This window comes from Heloderma suspectum, chromosome 3 (assembly GCF_057233095.1).
Source record: "Heloderma suspectum isolate Gila_16-S chromosome 3, 16-S_ref, whole genome shotgun sequence".
NCBI lineage: Eukaryota > Metazoa > Chordata > Lepidosauria > Squamata > Helodermatidae > Heloderma > Heloderma suspectum.
In genome coordinates this window covers 9,069,987-9,088,742 of record NC_139460.1, presented here as the reverse complement: position 1 = coordinate 9,088,742, position 18,756 = coordinate 9,069,987, and the positions used below count along the sequence as shown (strand labels likewise).

General features: G+C 47.0%; 1 protein-coding gene across 2 annotated transcripts in view; it reads right to left on the bottom strand.

Annotated features, from left to right (window-relative positions):
• The window catches only part of MYO7A (myosin VIIA), a 144,141-nt gene that overhangs the window by 17,992 nt on the left and 107,393 nt on the right, over window positions 1–18,756 (bottom strand). For both annotated transcript variants that reach the window (XM_084841598.1, XM_084841596.1), the window contains 6 exons: window positions 13,479–13,648; window positions 10,709–10,899; window positions 10,055–10,179; window positions 6,781–6,938; window positions 4,688–4,841; window positions 1,224–1,379 (listed from right to left, as the gene is read on the bottom strand). In XM_084841598.1, coding sequence (XP_084697724.1) covers window positions 1,224–1,379; window positions 4,688–4,841; window positions 6,781–6,938; window positions 10,055–10,179; window positions 10,709–10,899; window positions 13,479–13,648 — 954 coding nt within the window. The remainder of the gene's footprint in view (window positions 1–1,223; window positions 1,380–4,687; window positions 4,842–6,780; window positions 6,939–10,054; window positions 10,180–10,708; window positions 10,900–13,478; window positions 13,649–18,756) is intronic.

Here is an 18,756-nt window from a genome sequence, read left to right as displayed (position 1 = left end):
TCTTTATTAATATATGTTTTCCACATCGTATTTTGCAGCGTTCTAAGGAGGACTGTTACACCACAGAGACATGTTGCATGGCAGGAAGAAACCAGCATAGCTTGTCATCTCAACAGGTAGGATGCACATCAAGACGGTCTTCACTCAACAACTGCACAATGAAGCTAACAAATACATTCCCAAAAAGAACAGCCCCCCCTCTCCCCAACACACCTTCTAATGGATAAATAAAACTCTGTTGCTCAGCATTTAAAAGTTGGAGAGAACAATCCTACGGCCCCTAGACAGAGTCTGGGGGGCCATAGGATATTTTGGATTCCTGGATCCAAAGTCGGAGACAGTGCTCCAACCTTGGACCCAGATGTCCAAGCTCCCTGCCCCCCTGCCCAGCCCGTGTGGAGACAACCATGTGGGCTGCCTCTCCGAGCTTGCAAAAGCGACTTCAGAGAGAAGGGAAAGTGGGCGTGCCTGCCCAGCCTCCTTCCCACTCTGAAGCACCTCAGCTAGATGGGCAAAAAAAGCCCATCTAGCCAAAATGCAGACTGGGAGGCGCACAAAGGCAAAGATCCCCTCCCCCACTCTCCACTGGATGGCCATAAGCCTTCGGGTTCAGAAGCTTACAGCCATCCAGATAGGATTGTGCCCTAACTCTTTTAAAAAAATGTTCTTATGACATCTGACGTAAACATATGACCATGCCTTATTCTGACTTAGGGCGCAATCCTATGCATGTTTAGACAGAAAAAAGTCCCACAACTCCCAGCATTCCCCAGCCAGTGTGGTGTAGTGGCTAGAGTGTTGGACAGGGAGTCGGGAGATCAGGGTTCTAGTCCTCACTCAGCCATGGAAGCTCACTGGGTGACTTCGGGCCAGTCACAGACTCTCAGCCCAACCTACCTCACAGGGTTGTTGTTGTGAGGATAAAATGGAGAGGATGAGAATTATGTATGCCGACTTGGGTTCCTTGAGGAAAAAAGGCGGGACATAAATGTAATAAATAAATACATAAATAAATAGTATTGCACCCTTAAAACTGGTCCATATAGCCCAGTATTGGCTCATGACTGGCTGACAGGGTCCCTCCAAGATCTCAAGCAGGCCTCTTTCCAAGCTGACACTCCGGACACTCTTTAACTGGACATGCCAGGGTTTGCACTTGGGGTCTTCTGCATGCTAAACAGGGGATTCACCGATAGTGCCTCTCCACAGAGCAAGAAGGTTACCTTAGAGCTTTCTGTAGCCTCTGCATGCAGTCTGTTGCGAGCGGGTGCTGCTTCCGAGACTGGACAAACCGCTGGACGTGGGGCAGGAGGACGTTGCTAGGAGGGAAAAGGCCTGTACACAACCAAAGCAACTCCCACCCTTTCTCTTCACTGTACCTTAACAAACAACAATGGAAGAATACATCCTGAATGAAACGTGTTGTTGTAGTAGCACAGAGGTCCCCTGAGGGCCACATCTGGAGCATGCTGTGAGGCTGCACATGTGTGCGCACGCACACAAATGTCACCAATGTGGACATTTTCCCACCGAGCATATAAAGCATAGCTCAACTCTATGGATGTCTACTCAGAAATAAACTGCAGTGCAACAGCTTCCAGGCATGCCAAGGCCCACTCAATTCTTTGCATGCCTACTTAACAGTAATCCACAAAACAAGATACAGGGGAGGAAACCTGGATTTTGAAAACACAGCCCCCCCCCCCCCGCCTTCTCACAACTTCTCATTGTGCAACCGGTTTGAATACCTTGCTCTTTAAATGCCTTTAAAATCTAAAGATATTTAAAGAGCAGGGTATTTAAAATTTTAATGCCTTTAAATTACCCCTATCTCTGATCAGTGATTGGAGGAACAGGGTTTTCCTGCTGTGTGCTGAAGAAAGCCCTCCACCCCAACCCCACCCCATGACCTCAATTTAGATTGCAGTTCCAGCCCTATTGATAGCAGCAGTCTTTTCTCCGGAGGAGCCCCGTTGATCAGCTTGGCTGCAGGGAAAAGGGGGGGGGGGTGCAGCCCACAGCCAAGGGCTGCATGTGGCCTGTAGGCCATAGGCTGTGCACCCCTGCTGTAGCACCCCTGTATTCTGAACGCCAATTTCAAACCATCTTAGTTAGAAAGATAAACTGCTGCAAATACATTCCCTCTCCCCTCCCTCTCCCTAGAACAGGCTTCCCCAAACTGGTGCCCTCCAGATGTTTCAGACTGCAACTCCCATCATCTTTGACCATGGGTCATGCTAACTGGGGTTGATGGGAGCTGTAGTCCAGAAGATCTGGAGGGCATCAGCTTGAGGAAGACTGCTCTAGTAGACTGAGCTTGCATCTGCACACACTTGCATGGCTGCCAGCAGAGATTTCTCCAAAACTGATTACACAAAGGGGGAATGGCGCTTCTACTGTGCCAGGTGTGGAGCCCTGTTTCAGAGTGTCTCCTGCCAGCCCTCTGTTATCAAGTAAACATCATCTCCTGAGTTTTAACTGCTAAATGTAATTTTTTTTAAAGTCCAATTTTCAAACTTTTCTAGAATTCTGGATGTTTGGGACGATGTGTGTTCCAAATAAATACACAAAATATTTCTAGCTAATGTGAAAGCAGCTTAGCTATGCATGCTTCATGTTAGAACATAAGAACATCAGAAGAGCCCTGCTGGATCAGACCAAGGGTCCACCTAGTCCAGCATTCGGTTCACGCAGTGGCCAACCAGCTTTTGACCAGGAAATCACAAGCAGGACACAAACGCAACAGCACCCTCCCGCTCATGTTCCCCAGCAATTGGCGCACATAGGCTCACTGCCTCTGATACTGGAGGTAGCACATGGCCAGCAGGACTAGTAGCCACTGATAGCCTTTTCCTCCAGGAATTTGTCCAGCCCCCTTTTAAAGCCATCCAAATTGGTGGCCATCACTATGTCCTATGGTAGCGAATTCCATAGTTTAACTATGCGCTGTGTGAAGACGTTGTATTTGAAGTGAGAGATGACAAATATTCTTCAGATTTTTAAAAATATAACAGGGGCATTTGCTTAGGACAAATGCACATCAGATTTCAGATTTCTAGAAAGTAGAGGAAGCACTTCATGTCATCCCCCCCCCACCTTTTAAGCATGATAGGTTCATCTGTCCTGCCCAGTAGTTCCTTCTCATCAGGATGTCTTGGAGCAGCCTTCCCAACCTGGTGCCCTCCAGATGTGTTGGACTACAATTCATATGAAATCATGAGGATCTTGTCTGATCTCGGAAGCTAAGCAGGGTCAGCCCTGGTTAGTGCTTGGATGGGAGACTGCCTGGGAATCAGGCTTCCTGAACTGAGCAGGGGGTTAGACTCGATAGTCTTGTAGGCCCCTTCCAACCCTATGATTCTATGATCTATGATCCCATAATTACCCAGCAAGTTGGCTGGGTGATTATGGGAGTTGTGATCCAATACATCAGGAGGGCACCAAGTTGGAAAGATGGCAACCTTGGAGTATGTGCATACCAACTGCCACCTTTCTAGGTAATGTGGCAATAATGTAACCATTTTAAGTCCCGCTCAGAATCCTTGACCAGTGTACTGATTTGGTGTGTCTGACATTAACAAGGTACACTAAGGATCACCTTCCAGTTCAACAAACAATCAGGATCCATGCAAGAGATGAAAATAATCCATCGTAGTACAAAGCTGCCATGTTAATAGTAGGGATGTGTGAGAAATTCATTTCAGTTTGTTTTTGATCAGGATTTACTGAGTTTGCACCTTCTGGACCGAATACAGACTCAGATGCAATCTGCAATCGAAGTCCGTACATTTCTGAGCTTTCAAGGTGATTTTCAGACCCCCAAAAATGTTTTTGACAGCATGCGTGCATTTGAAAAATGTGCATGAAAAATGTGCGCTTTTGAAAAATGTGCATAAATATGCTTTAATCAATGGGAGGAGAATGTGTACATTTCAATGTTGCGCACAATTGATGTGTACATTTGGAAAAATATGTATGAAAACAGGCATGGATTTTCATGAGAAATGAAAAAACAAAGCTCACAATCTGATATGGACTCGAGTTGGAACGAGCGTTGAGATGGAATTCTGATCTTCGGCAAGCTCAGGTTTTGCCGATTCCCACATCCCTAGTGAGTGGTACCTTTTCTCCACTTCATGTAAAGGGCTACAGTTGCTAAGGGAAGCAACTATCTGGACTGAGCCTCGCTTATAAACATGGAGGTTTGCTTGTCTGCAACGTAGATCTATTTTGGGGGTGGGATTCAATTCTGACTGCAACGATATGAGTCCCTCCCACTAAGATGGCAGAGAAATGGAAGGGATGGATCTGGTCAGTTTTTCTGTGGTCATTCTGGGGCTTCCCATAATAGCCTAAAGCAGGGTTGAGGAACTTATGGCCCTCCAGAAATTGTACTCCAACTTTCATCATCCCCAGCCACATGGCTAATAGTCAGAGATTATGGGAACTGGAGTCCAGCAACATCTGGATTGCAGCAGATTTCCCCTCCCTGGGCTAAAAAGTTTCACAATGAGCATCATTCCAGGAAGGCACAGCAGGAAGAAACCCATTTTGGGAATTGGGTTCAGCACCTTGGACAACTCCTTTAGAGTTCTGACTGAAACCCAAAGCGGATTCACAGCCTCACTGACATGGGAGCCACCAGCCTTCGACTTAACGACTGAACAACAACAACAAAACCTCTTACTTAATGTGGTTGTCGGTGAGCTGCTTCAGAATTTGTGAATAAATCTCGTCCTTGAGTGGTTCTGCTTTCAAGGGCCCTTCGAATATTTGGTCTGTTAGCTCGTTCACGGAGCGGGTTCTTTTGGAGGGGTAGTCACCCATATACTTCAGGATGGGTGCACAGGTCTCGTTAAGGATCTAACTAGAACAGACAGGGGAGAATCTCTCATGTACTGTCAGCATTTATACCAGGGGTGTTGAAACACTTTCGGCTCAAGGGCCAAATTCAATTTCAGAAAAGCTCTCCGGCGCTGATTTCAGTGGTGGGTGGGGCCAAAGGCAAAACCGGGAGGCCAAAATACTAAAAACGCTGGCAGATTTTAACTTAAAGCTCTCACTGCCAGTAACTAAGCCTTAGGAGAGGCATTTCAACCTTTTAATGGGGGAAAAACTGCACAAAAGCTGGGAAACCAACAAACAATTGGCGGTCAGGAAACTTAAGAACATAATTAAGCCCTGCTGGATCAGACCATGGGTCCACCTAGTCCAGCATTCTGTTCACACAGTGGCCAACCAGCTGCCCATGAGAAACCCACAAGCAGGACAGGAGTGCAACAGCACCCTCCCACCCATGTTCCCCAGCACCTGGTGTACAAAGGCTCACTGCCTCTGGTACTGGAGGTAGCACATAGCCATCAAGACTAGTAGCCATTGATAGCCTTTTCCTCCAGGAATTTGTCCACCCCCCTTTTAAAGCCATCCACATTGGCGGCCATTACTACATCCTGTGGTAGTGAGTTCCATAGTTTAACTCCGCGCTGTGTGAAGAAGTCCTTCCTTTTCTCTGTCCTGAATCTCCCACCAATCAGCTTCATAGAATGACTCCATTGGGTTCTAGTATTTTGAGAGAGGGAGAAAAATGTCTCCCTATCCAGGAAAAGGGGTGGGGCCAGGAAAAGGGGGTGGGGCCAGGAAAAGGGGGTGGGGTCATCTGGGGAACCCTTGCAGGGCCAGTTTAGGAACCCAGTTGAGCCAGATTTGGCCGGATTTGGGCTGCAGGCCTAAGTTCCAACAGTGCTGATTTATACCCTGCCTTTCCATCAAGTATTCCAGATGGCTTAGGGTCAAAATGAAACACACAATAGGTCTTAGAACATTCCTCAGAAGCCTGACAGAGCAATCCTATACATGTCTGCTCAGACATAAGCCTCATTGTTTTTGAAGAGACTTACTCTCAGGTATGTGTGCACAGGATTGCAGCCTTAAGGTACTTATTCGATAAAAAGCACAGAAGTAACATGAGTGTATTTTTTAATCCTTGTTTTTGCATATCTGAGAATTATTGTTGTTTTTACTTTATTAAAATTGAATGTTAAAAATGAATTATTGAATGTTAGGTTTCCAGACTCCTGAGCACCTCAGATATTTTGGTCCTGGACTGTTTGTATGCCTTTAAAAGTAAAAGTGCCTTGAACTGAGCCTGGAAGCAAACTGGTAACCAGTGAAGCTGACAGAGGCATCAGTTCTATCAGTAGATAGAATGCACTCTGTTCTGGGAAAAATCACAGTGTCAGGAGAGATACCAGGACTCAAACCTACAGGATGTCCTGAACATGGGACTTTAAAGACAGTCTGCCCATCTTTAAAGACAGTCAGCCACTGCCCAGTTCTGGCCAAAGGAAGGGGATGCATGTGGCCTAGTAACACCAAAAGACCAGAGCCAGTCACATGGTAGTGCCTGATCCCCCTATAAGAATCTCCTGATCAAAATTGCTCATGGAGCAACAAAGGGGCCTCACTTCAATATTTTCTGCAGAAACACCTTGGAGAGCTCCTTTGGAGTTCTGACTGGTTCTGACTGAAGCCCGGAGCAGATTCACCACTAACATGGGAGCCACCAGCCTCCACTGCTTTCAGTGCCATCTTCTGGCCTTGCCTCTTCCTTGTGCCACATCCCCCAGCTCCAGGAGCTAAGCCCGATGAACGGGCCCATCATAGGCCACTCACAGATCATGCAAAAACCCAACTCTGGGCAAGTGGTGGGCAAAGCTGCCCATCCCCTGCCAGTGGGCCGTTTTGTGCCTGCTGGGACAGTCCAGCAACTTGGAAGGATATCGATGAATGCCATGCAGGCTTCTTGCGAGAGCTCTTCGCTGCCCAGGATCTTCTTCAGCAAGGCCTGCTTGAGGGGTTCCCGGGTGTAGGACCACATCTTGTCTTTCCCTCGATTTTTGGTGATCATGACTCTGCTTAGAGTGTGCTTGGGCGGAGGCCTGGCAGAAAAAAGAGGAAGCCATGGGACAAACCAACCAACACAGCAGTGATACCCCACAGTTCACTTTGCAGAGCCTTTTGGAGTGGCGGTGACCCCAGTACCTGTCAGGGTGGAAACTGAGCCCATAGAGCCCCAGTGCAGTTCTGATACTGAGGAAGAACAGCAATCCGTGGGACAAGAGCTCGCTCATCTCTCACAAGCACAGCAGCTGGCAGAGATTCCTCCTGCCAGCATTCCTGGGAGAGATAGTGACCCTGGCAGCGAGAGAGTGCTGGAGGGGGGCTTGCTGGACGCTCGGCGCAGATACAGGGAGCAGCAACAGATGGAGGGCGCCAAAAGGAGGCGCTCTGCTCGTTTGGCGCTAAAACAACGGTCGCGTCCCGAGGACCCAAGGGTAAGAGGGAGGATCTCTCCATAGCCCATAAGTTCAGAGTCTTCCCGCGGTTCTCCTTCAAACGGGGACCAACTGCCTTACCTGGAGCTTAGGCTACTCTGCTATCTACCCCAGTGCAGTTCCTTGCTTAGTTGCTAGTGATTAGTATCTGAAAGAGTCATAAAGTAAGAAAGGAATAAAGCCTTGGAAAGAATCCTCGTCATCTGTGTCCTGAGTTGGCTATTGGAGGGGACTGCAAGAGGCAGCTAGGGCACTCCTGACAGCACCGCAGCACAGGTGCACAGACCCAGTTAGGGTCTGGTATGATGGCAAGGATGTGCTGGGATAAAGTTCTCACATCTTTCCAATCAGGAAAACTTCTCATTTGCGAATACATTACCACCACCACCACCACCACAATAATGATAATAGTTAGGATTCAGGAATGAGCAAACCCCACAACGTCCAGTCTGCCATGGGGAAATCCAAGCCACTTAAAACTTACTGGATTTCCCCGAACCTTGGTGCATCTGCTGGATGTCGTGGGGCGGCCTTCTGGGTTTAAAAGAGGGACGATACGCTAATGGCAGCTGCCATTAGCCTATCGTGGGAAACCTACAGCCATAATTTGTGTATTTCATGGCATTTATGGCTGTAAAGCAGTTGGGAGAGCCAGTGTGGTGTGAGAGTGCTGGACCGGGAGCTGGGAGATCCGGGTTCTAGTCCCCACTTGGCCATGGAAGCTCACTGGGTGACTTTGGGCCAGTCACAGACTCTCAGCCCAACCTACCTCACAGGGTTGTTGTTGTGAGGATAAAATGGAGAGGAGGAGGAGGAGAATGTGAGCCACCTTGGGTTCCTTGCAAGAGGAAAAAAGGTGGGATATAAATGCAATAAATAAATAATAAAAAACACACACTTATTCGTAAATTGTGGCTGTAAAATGCTTAGGCCGCAATTTATGTAGAAGTAAGCGCTTTACGGCCACACATGCCATAAAATATGCAAATTACACCCATAATTTTCCCATGATAGGCTAACGGCAGCTGCCATTAGCGCATCGTTCCTTTTTTAAACCCAGAAGGCCGCCCCACGTGAAATCCAGACGCTGTGCAGGCAAAGGGGGCTGGTCCACTGCAGACTCCACAGGTCTGCAGACTCTTGGGAATCCAGTCTCACTGGAGTCCGCAGCAGATTCCTCCAGCACCTGTAGTAGTAGTTGTTGTTATTGGCTTAGATCCAGTCTATGTCAGTTGAACTTCACTCCCATTGAAAGCAGTGGAACAAGTTAGTCATGATTTAACTTGCATTCCATTGATTTCAGTGGGAACGATGTTCAACTAAACTTTGTTTGGATCCAACCCATTACAGCTACTTACTACTAATATTTACAACGTGTCTTTTCAACTAACAATATCATACTGGATTTTAATAAGTGGTAGCTGCAACAAAATGTTGCAGTGCATTCCCCCTCCCTCGTAGAAGTGCTCCTGTTCAAGGTTTCAGCCAGCCCTTCCTTCCAGACCAGCCATGCTATTCTTCTCCTCCTACCTGTCCCACCAGCCCTCAGTTTTTTCTTTTTTCTTTTTCAACTAAGACTCAGGATTCCATGGTTAAGAAGTATGCTCTGACCTGATTGTGCTGGGTGTTTTTTTTTCTGGGGTGGGGGCAGGAGTCATCCCCTTAGGTTTAAATGTTGTGTTTTTTTTGTATTTGTATTTGTAATCACTGGGGTCCCCCGAGGTACTCATACTGCCCCCTTGTTTCTCGATGCCCCCCGCTTCTGAGGGCCCAGTGGAATCTGACATTTGCTGTCCCCACTATAAAACAGGGGCAGTAGTCACAATTCCTCAAGCAAGAATGCAAAAATTGTTGGGATGATCTCATGTGTCATTCAGAAAAGACATGCCTGGAAGGCTTTAAAAGGAGATTCATGGGGGATAACGCTATTGATGGCTAAATGCTACTCCAGGATCAGAGGCAGTACAGCTATATACACCAGTTGCTGGGGAACATGGGTGGGAGGGTGCTGTTGCACTCATGCCCTGCTTGTGGGTTTCCCATAGGCCTCTGGTTGGCCACTGTGGGAACAGAATGCTGGACTACATATAATAGGCCTTTGGTCTGATCCAGCAGGGCTCATCTTATGTTCTTATGCTGAATGGCTCCATCAGATGTACTAAGAAGATGGCAGTTAGTAGTGGCTATGGCCATGGAATTATAGAGTAGTAGGGTTGGAAGGGGCCTACAAGGCCATCGAGTCCAACCCCCTGCTCAATGCAGGAATCCAAGTCAGAGCATCCCTGACAGATGGCTGTCCAGCCTCGTCTTGAATGCCTCCAGTGTGGGAGTGCCCACTACCTCCCTAGGTAATTGGTTCCATGATTGTATTGCTCTAACAGTCAGGACGTTTTTCCTGATGTTCAGCCGGAATCTGGCTTCCTGTAACTTGAGCCCACTATTCCATGTCCTGCACTCTGGGATGATCGAGAAGAGATCCTGGCCTTCCTCTCTGTGACAACCTTTCAAGTACTTGAAGAGCGCTATCATGCTCGGTGGGCTCTGTTTGCCTTCTTGCCCTCTCCTCCTGCTCCCTAACTCATGCTAGACCGGGAGCAGCGGCAGCAGCAGCAGCAGCTAAACTGTGACTGCCTCAGAACGTAGGGGGAGGCAGAGATAAAGGGGCCAGCTGCAGGTTCGAGAGGCCTATAGCCCTTCCCACTCGGTTTTTAATGTGTTACCTAAAATAATCATAGGAGAATTCTTCCAGAGTATATGGCTTCATCCTCTCTTCGCTGTCAGACATCACCAGCTGGGCTGTCCTGATGACATCCTGCCTCTGGTCTGGTGTCATTGTAACTAAGGCCTGGAGAACAGAGAAAGGGCCAGTGTCATTTATGGCACAGTCGAGCAATGAATGGAGAGGAATATGGTAGAGCAGGGTTGGGTGCCACGCAGGCCGGAGGCCACATGTGCCCCCCCCCCGGCTGTTCTGCACCCACCTGCTGGATAGAGCAATGACACGTCCCTTACTTCCTCTATAGCCCTCCTCAAAACAACAATCCCCTAGTTCCCAGGACTTGCTGTAACTAAGTCTAAGTATGTGAAACTGAGAGAATAAGCCGCAATGAGTGAAAATTCTGGAGTGGGGCAGTTCATTGGAACTCACAGAAAGGAGCTCCACTGACCTGACCTGATCTGGAAATGAGTGCTTTCACTAATTTCCGGGGTTCTTTCTAGAAGTGCAAAAGCCCCGTTGCACAAGTGGGGGGTCCCACGAGTCGGAGGCAGAGTCGGAGGCAGAGCGGCCCTCTTGGATACTGCCCTATGCTTGGTTCTTTGCCCCTAGAAGAACCCCTAGAGATGAGGCATCATAGCCTCTTTCGGCAGCTTACCACAATCTCCAGGGGAGGCATGGTGACAGTGGGCAGGACATAAACCGAATCCGTCGGGAAGTCTCCTTTCTGCTTGGTCCTCTCATTGACCCCGTTGGCCCAGCCAGAGTTCATCACGTTCTCTCCCGTGTCCTGGTCCAGAATGATCAGGTCTCCTTTGAGAAAGCTGAGGAAGCCCGATTCTTCACCCGCTGCAGGAGACAGAATCAGAACATTACCTTTTATTAAAAGTATCTCTGGACTTGCACCATCAAAGTACAGGTGACAACACTGTGCCCTGTATCTTGCTGGGAAAGAGTGCAGCACGCAGAGCTGGGGAGGCTGCTACGCAGATCTGTGCCAAGGCTGCAGACCGATGACCCATAGGAGGCCACATCTTGGATGTGCCAGAGGCCATACTAGGAGTTGGCATGTTTTATTGATTGATTGATTGCATTTATATCCCGCCTTTTTTCCTCTTGCAAGGAACCCAAGGCGGCTGACATTATCCTCCTCCTCTCCATTTTATCCTCACAACAACAACCCTGTGAGGTAGGTTGGGCTGAGAGTCTGTGACTGGCCCAAAGTTACCCAATGAGTTTCCATGGCCAAGTGGGGACTGGAACCTGGATCTCCCGACTCCCAGTCCAACATTCTCACCACTACACCACACTGGCTCACCGCACATGTGGAGAAGATTTATACCACCTGGACCAAAAGCTGTCAAGATAGATGAATGGAACAGGTATAGGATTTTATACTTTAAAATTAGTCTCTCTGTTGCCTTATTCATGGAGGAGGCCACTTCTGGGTAGCAACTCTCCACATTATTGTCTTGTAGCATCACCTGCCATGTGCATCCTCCTGATGACACAGTGGTTTTCAAACTGCAGAGCTTCAGGGAGCCCTTTCTCTCTTGACTTGTCTGCCAAGGAACCCAGAGCCTCTCTCAATGAACCCCTGCATACTGTTGAGGATTCTGGAAAATCCAGAAACTACTCTCTCCTTTGGGTTCACCTTGGATGCTCACCCACCTTTGCACACAAGCATGGCGTTAGCGAACACTGTTGCACTAGGGATGAGAGAATGAGCAGTGTCTGAGATGGACAGGATACTTCAGACATCGCCTTGCTGCTCCTCTCGTGCCCAATTCCTGTTCATGATCACTGCTCACATGAACGGGAAACATGCGCAAATCAAGTGCCGATCAAATGGGACAGCTGTGTAAATCTTTCCAAATTTGCACAAATTTCCTTCACAGACTAGAGCCAATTCAGTCTATTTATACAAATTAGGAAAATTGTGCAAATCGAATTGGGAATCGGGAACAGATGAACGTGAGCACATGTTTGACAATTTGCGAATATTTTCGGTGGACACGCGCTTGTGCTCATGTTTGGGGCTTTGAACAGGGCATGACTGCATGTTTTGTGAGCAAAAACAAAATTCTCATACATTCCCATACACTAGTGTTTCTTTGTGTGAGCTGAGAGAACACCATAGAATAACCTTCCCCAACCTGGTGCCCTCCAGATGTGTTGGCTGGCTGGGGATGCTGGGAGTTGTAGTCCAACACATCTGGAGTGCACCAGATTGGGGAAGGCTGCCATAGAATACACTCAACACTGGGCTTATGCACTGCAAGGGTTGAACAAGAGTAATGGGCAATCTGTTTTTCAGCTGAGCTTGTCTGCTATTACTGAGGAAGCCCATAAGATACTTCTAAGGAACTTCAGGGCTTCCCAGGGAACATGGTTTGAAAGCCTCTGGCATGCTGTCTCCACAGCAGGGATGCCTGTCTGCAGGGACACCTGGCAGTGTGGTGGAAAGTCTCCCACACAATCAGGAGGATCTCACAGGGCAAAGTGATACAAGTGGGCATGAAGAGGAATGTCATGAGTCACCATGAGGAAATGCCGTCCCATATAGGCAGGGCACCATGCAGACTGGGAAAAGCAGATGAGAAATGTTTTGAGGGACACCTTTTTCAAAGGAAAAGAAGAAAGAGGGGCACATGACAGGAAGAAGGGTGTTTCCAGTGTATATTTCAAGTGAAAGGGCTGAAATTCCTAGTTTCAGTGTCCCTCTTGACCCAACCTTTTGTCCCTCTTGACCCAACCTTTTCCTAAGCAAAAGACCCACCTCTAAGGGGAAAGCACGACCACAGAAGTCTCCTCTGCTATGAAAGTCATCTTCAAAGAGGAAAGAAAGGGAAATTAAATAGAAGGTTTAATCCCCCTCAACCCTGCCTTGTATCTTCTCAAGAACGACTTGACTCTGGCCTTCTGCCTAGCTGTTAGGAAGAAAACACACATACAAGAGCACAAGAGCTTTGCTGGATCAGACCGAAGGCTTGATCTAGTCCAGAATCTTCTTTCCCACATTGGCCAACCACATGCCCCTGGGAAGCCTTACAAGCAGTGAGGGCAATAGCACCCTCTCTGTTATTTCGCAGTGATGAGCATTCAGAGGAATAGTGCCACCATGACTAGTAACTATTGACAGCCTTATCCTCCATGGATTTGCCTAATACCTTTTAAGTTGGTGGCCATCACCACATCTTACAGTAGCAAATTCCATTGTTTAACTGTGTGTGGTGAGGAGAGAGGAAGGAAGGAAGGAAGGAAGGAAGGAAGGAAGGAAGGAAGGAAGGAAGAAAGACTATTTTCTGAGCTTTACTCACTTCTCCAAGACACAAGTACAAGAAGATGGAGGTGTCTTAATGGACCCATTTTAGGGCCTAAATGTTGTGATTCCCCCAGAAATGTTTTGTTCAGCTCAGTTTCCTTACTAGGATTTGGGTTGTCTTGGAGCGTGACCACAAATTTTGATCGTTTCCTCAGCCCTTCCAGAAATGTTACCACAAGGTCCCGGATGTCTTCTGCATTGTTGGAGGTGAAAGTGTATTCGTCTCCTTTGATGGTGGCTAAGGTGAAGCTCTGCCCTTGAAGTTTTCCCCCTCTAGAACAAGTGTCACAGAAAAAGACACCATATGTAATAACAACAGCCTGAGAACATGATAGAAAAACAAATCCTGGATTCATCCCACCCTATTCCTGAAAAATGCCTTTCCTTTGCCTCTACAAACAAACCTGGACTTCGGCTGCAGCAGAAATGAGGTGCCAGAATCCTGAGGTGATAGAGGGGACTGTTCCATTTAAGCTTCTGTGTGTGTGCACAGCAAGGTTATTTATTTTATGTTTTATTTACATTATATATTGTTCCACTTGCCCCAGTTCTCCAAGAAGTCAGACATTCCAGAGGTACAGCACTTACCTGGGCTTGTTTTCCTTTGGAAGGAGGTCACTGGAGGCTCATTGGCATTTGGAAATTTTGGGGTTTATTTACAAATATACAGCTTGAGTGTAGGTGGAGGAACAGATTAAATACTCCAATAGACAGCCAAAGTCAACTGCTCCCAAATAAGATTTCCAGGGGGTCAGCCAACACCTTAAGCTATTTACAGTCCCCAAATTCAGCTCTCTGAGTTTCAAACTGCAACCTGTCTCCTTTTGTTTCCTTCTTATACCTCCATTACATCATCCTTAGCTAAGGAGTTGGGGTGGGCCGATAGAAAGGCCTGTCTTTTACCAAAGTGGCTCCCACCCTTCCCAGAAGCATCCCCAACTATTTCGTAGCCATTCAGGAAAATATTCTAACAATTAATTCCCATGGATACGTATCACTGGGACATAATGGCTATCAATACTCTTTTGTCAAGTCCTAAGACTCTGGCCAAATATTCCTTAGGGACAACCCACAATGATAACAGTCCCCACACAAATCTGTTAGTGAATCCATAATAATGGGTGGTATCCAATGGGACCATTCCACTTCTGCTGGTTTCATGGCTCTCGTGGGATCCACCACTTGCACAACGGGGCTTTGGCACTTCTAAAAATAACCCTGGAGACTAGCAGAAATGCTTGTTTCCAGATTGGGACAGCTCCCTTCTGCGAGCTCCACTGACCTGTCACACTCTGAAAAAAAAGTGTTTCTGCTTGTTTCGGATTATTCTTAGAAGCACCAAAGCCCTGTTGCATGAGCAGTGGATTCCATGAGTGCCCAAGCACAATAGGATGCTATTTTTATACATATAATGTTTATATGTTTCTACATATAAACTCCCCTTCATGGATCACTGCCTTGTTGTGGCGAAGGGGCTTGCGTAACTCAGTGAAGCCATAAGCTATGCCGTGCAGGGCCACCCAAGACGGACAGGTCATGGCAGAGAGTTCTGACAAAATGTGGTCCACTGGAGAAGGAAATGGCAACCCACTCCAGTATTCTTGCCAAGAAAACCCCATGGAACGTATCACAAGGCTAAAAGAGATGACGCCGGAAGATGAGCCCCTCAGGTCGGAAGGTGTCCAATATGCTACTGGGGAAGAGCAGAGGGTATTTCCAAGTAGCGCCAGAAAGAGTGAAGCGGCTGGGCCAAACCCGAAAGGACACTCAGCTGTGGATGTGTCTGGTGGTGAAAAGAAAATCCGATGCTGTAAAGAACAATATTGTTTAGGAACCTGGAATGTCAGATCAATGAATCAAGGTAAGCTGGAGGTGGTCAAACATGAGATGGCAAGATTGAACATCGACATCTTGGGAATCAGCGAACTAAAATGGACAGGCATGGGCGAATTTAATTCAGGTGACCATCATATCTACTATTGTGGGCAAGAATCCCTTAGAAGAAATGGAGTAGCACTCATAGTCAACAAAAGGGTGGGAAAAGCAGTACTGGGGTACAATCTTAAAAATGATAGAATGATCTCAGTACGAATCCAAGGCAAACCATTCAACATCACAGTAATTCAAGTCTATGCCCCAACCACTGAGGACGAAGAAGCTGAGGTTGATCAGTTCTATGAAGACCTACAACACCTTCTAGAACTAACACCAAAAAAAGATGTCCTCTTCATCATAGGGGATTGGAATGCTAAAGTAGGAAGTCAAGAAATCACCGGGATAACAGGCAGGCATGGCCTTGGTGTACAAAATGAAGCAGGACAAAAGCTAATAGAGTTTTGCCAAGAGAACATGCTGATCATAGCAAACACTCTTTTCCAACAGCACAAGAGGCGACTCTACACATGGACGTCACCAGATGGTCAATATCGAAATCAGATTGATTATGTCCTTTGCAGCCAAAGATGGAGAAGCTCCATACAGTCAGTAAAAACAAGACCTGGAGCTGACTGTGGCTCAGATCATGAGCTGCTTCTTGCAAAATTTCGGCTTAAATTGAAGAACGTTGGGAAAACCACTAAACCGTTCAGGTATGACCTCAATCATATCCCTGATGAATATACAGTGGAGGTGAGGAATAGATTTCAGGGATTAGACCTGATAGACAGAGTGCCTGAGGAACTATGGACGGAGGTCCGTAACATTGTTCAGGAGGCAGCAACGAAATCCATCCCAAAGAAAAAGAAATGCAAGAAAGCAAAGTGGCTGTCTGATGAGGCTTTACAAGTAGCTCACGAAAGAAGGGAAGCGAAAAGCAAGGGAGAAAGGGGAAGATATACCCAACTGAATGCAGAGTTCCAGAGAATAGCAAGGAGAGACAAGAAGGCCTTCTTAAATGAACAATGCAAAGAAATCGAGGAAAACAACAGAATGGGAAAGACTAGAGATCTCTTCAAGAAAATTGGAGATCTCAAGGGAACGTTTTGTGCAAAGACGGGCATGATAAAGGACAAAGAAGGCAGGGACCTCACAGAAGCAGATGAGATTAAGAAGAGGTGGAAAGAATACACAGAAGAACTATACAGGAAAGATCTGAATGTCCCTGATAGCCATGATAGTGCGGTCACTGAACTTGAGCCGGACATCCTAGAGAGTGAAGTCAAGTGGGCCTTAGCAAGCATTAGTAACAACAAAGCTAGCGGAGATGACAGTCTTCCAGTCGAGCTATTTAAAATCCTAAAAGATGATGCTGTTAAAGTGCTGCATTCAATATGCCAACAAATTTGGAACACTCAACTGTGGCCACAAGACTGGAAAAGGTCAGTTTACATTCCAATTCCAAAGAAGGGCAACGCCAAAGAGTGTTCAAACTACCGCACCATTGCGCTCATTTCACATGCCAGCAAGGTGATGCTCAAAATCCTACAAGCTAGGCTTCAGCAGTATGCGAACCAAGAACTACCGGAAGTACAAGCTGGGTTTAGAAGAGGCAGAGGAACTAGAGATCAAATCGCCAACATTCGCTGCATCATGGAGAAAGCAAGAGAATTCCAGAAAAACGTCTATTTCTGCTTCATTGACTACGCTAAAGCCTTTGATTGTGTGGATCACAACAAACTGTGGCAAATTCTTAAAGTGACGGGAGTACCAGACCACCTTACCTGTCTCCTGAGAAACCTGTACCAGGGTCAAGAAGCAACAGTAAGAACCAGACATGGAACAACCGATTGGTTCAAAATTGGGAAAGGAGTACGACAAGGCTGCATATTGTCACCCTGCTTATTTAACTTATATGCAGAGTACATCATGAGAAATGCCAGGTTGGATGAATCAGAGGTCGGAATTAAGATTGCTGGGAGAATTATCAACAACCTCCGATATGCAGACGATACCACCCTAATGGCAGAAAGCGAAGAGGATCTCAAGAGCCTCTTGTTGAGGGTGAAAGAGGAGAGTGCAAAAGCTGGTTTGAAACTCAACATTAAAAAAACTAAGATCATGGCATCTGGCCCCATCTTTTCCTGGCATATAGAAGGGGAAGAAATGGAAGCAGTGACAGATTTTACTTTCTTGGGCTCCAAGATCACCGCAGACGGTGACTGTAGCCATGAAATTAAAAGACGCTTGCTCCTTGGGAGGAAAGCTATGGCCAACCTAGACAGCATAGTAAGAAGCAGAGACATCACCTTGCCGACAAAGGTCCGTCTAATCAAAGCTATGGTTTTCCCAGTAGTAATGTATGGATGTGAGAGCTGGACTATAAGGAAGGCTGAGCGCCGAAGAATTGATGCTTTCGAACTGTGGTGCTGGAGAAGACTCTTACGAGTCCCCTGGACTGCAAGGAGGTCAAATCAGTCCATCCTAAAGGAAATCAACCCTGAGTGCTCATTGGAAGGACAGATAATGAAGCTGAAGCTCCAATATTTTGGCCACCTAATGCGAAGAGGAAACTCACTGGAAAAGACCCTGATGCTGGGAAAGACTGAAGGCAAAAGGAGAAGGGGACGGCAGAGGATGAGATGGCTAGATAGCATCACGGATGCAATGAATATGAACTTGAGCACGCTCCGGGAGAGAGTGCAGGACAGGAAGGCCTGGCGTGCTATGGTCCATGGGGTCACGAAGAGTCAGACACGATTGAACGACTGAACAACAACAACAACATATAAACAACGAAGAATGAAATATATCAATAAAAAATAGAAAGAATAAGAGAACAGAAATACATGACTGAATTCATGTTAGAATAACAAATTAGTCAAAAATGTTAGTACATTAGCTCATTAAAGAAAACACTAATCCATCCATCCATGGATCCTTTATACAGATCAAAACAGAGGCAAACAGAAGTGAGGGGCGGTAGTGTACAATAAGGAGAGACCTCTGTTGCACTACACTATTGGGGAGGAGGGGGTTATGCAGTCCTTTGTCTGTGTCTCTTAGCTAGCATGGAGAAAGTGGCTGGGATAGGTCCTTAAGATAGTAAGCTTAGGGATGGCGTGGATGCCCAACTGGGTCCGGGAGTCTGTCGGCTCCCCCTCTGCAGGAACCCCCAGACCCACCCGCCGAGCCCCTGGCCTCGCTTGCCCCAGCTCGTGCCCTCCCGAACACTCCCTTCACTCACCCAGAGCTGTCTGCGAGTGCCTACCATTTTGCAGAGGTTTTTTTTAACAGAAAAAGGAAGTAATTTAAAAAGCGTATATTTAAATATGTGCACATGAGATCAAGCTTTCCCAGCCTGCTCGAATGGGGGCAGTGCTTCAGCGGGCACCTGCCGATAGCAGGTGGGGGTGGGTTCACACATCGCGAAGTGCACTATGTTGGTGGGTTAGCAGTTCCCTCGAAAGCTGATGATTACACATTTTAAAACAATGCATGACTCT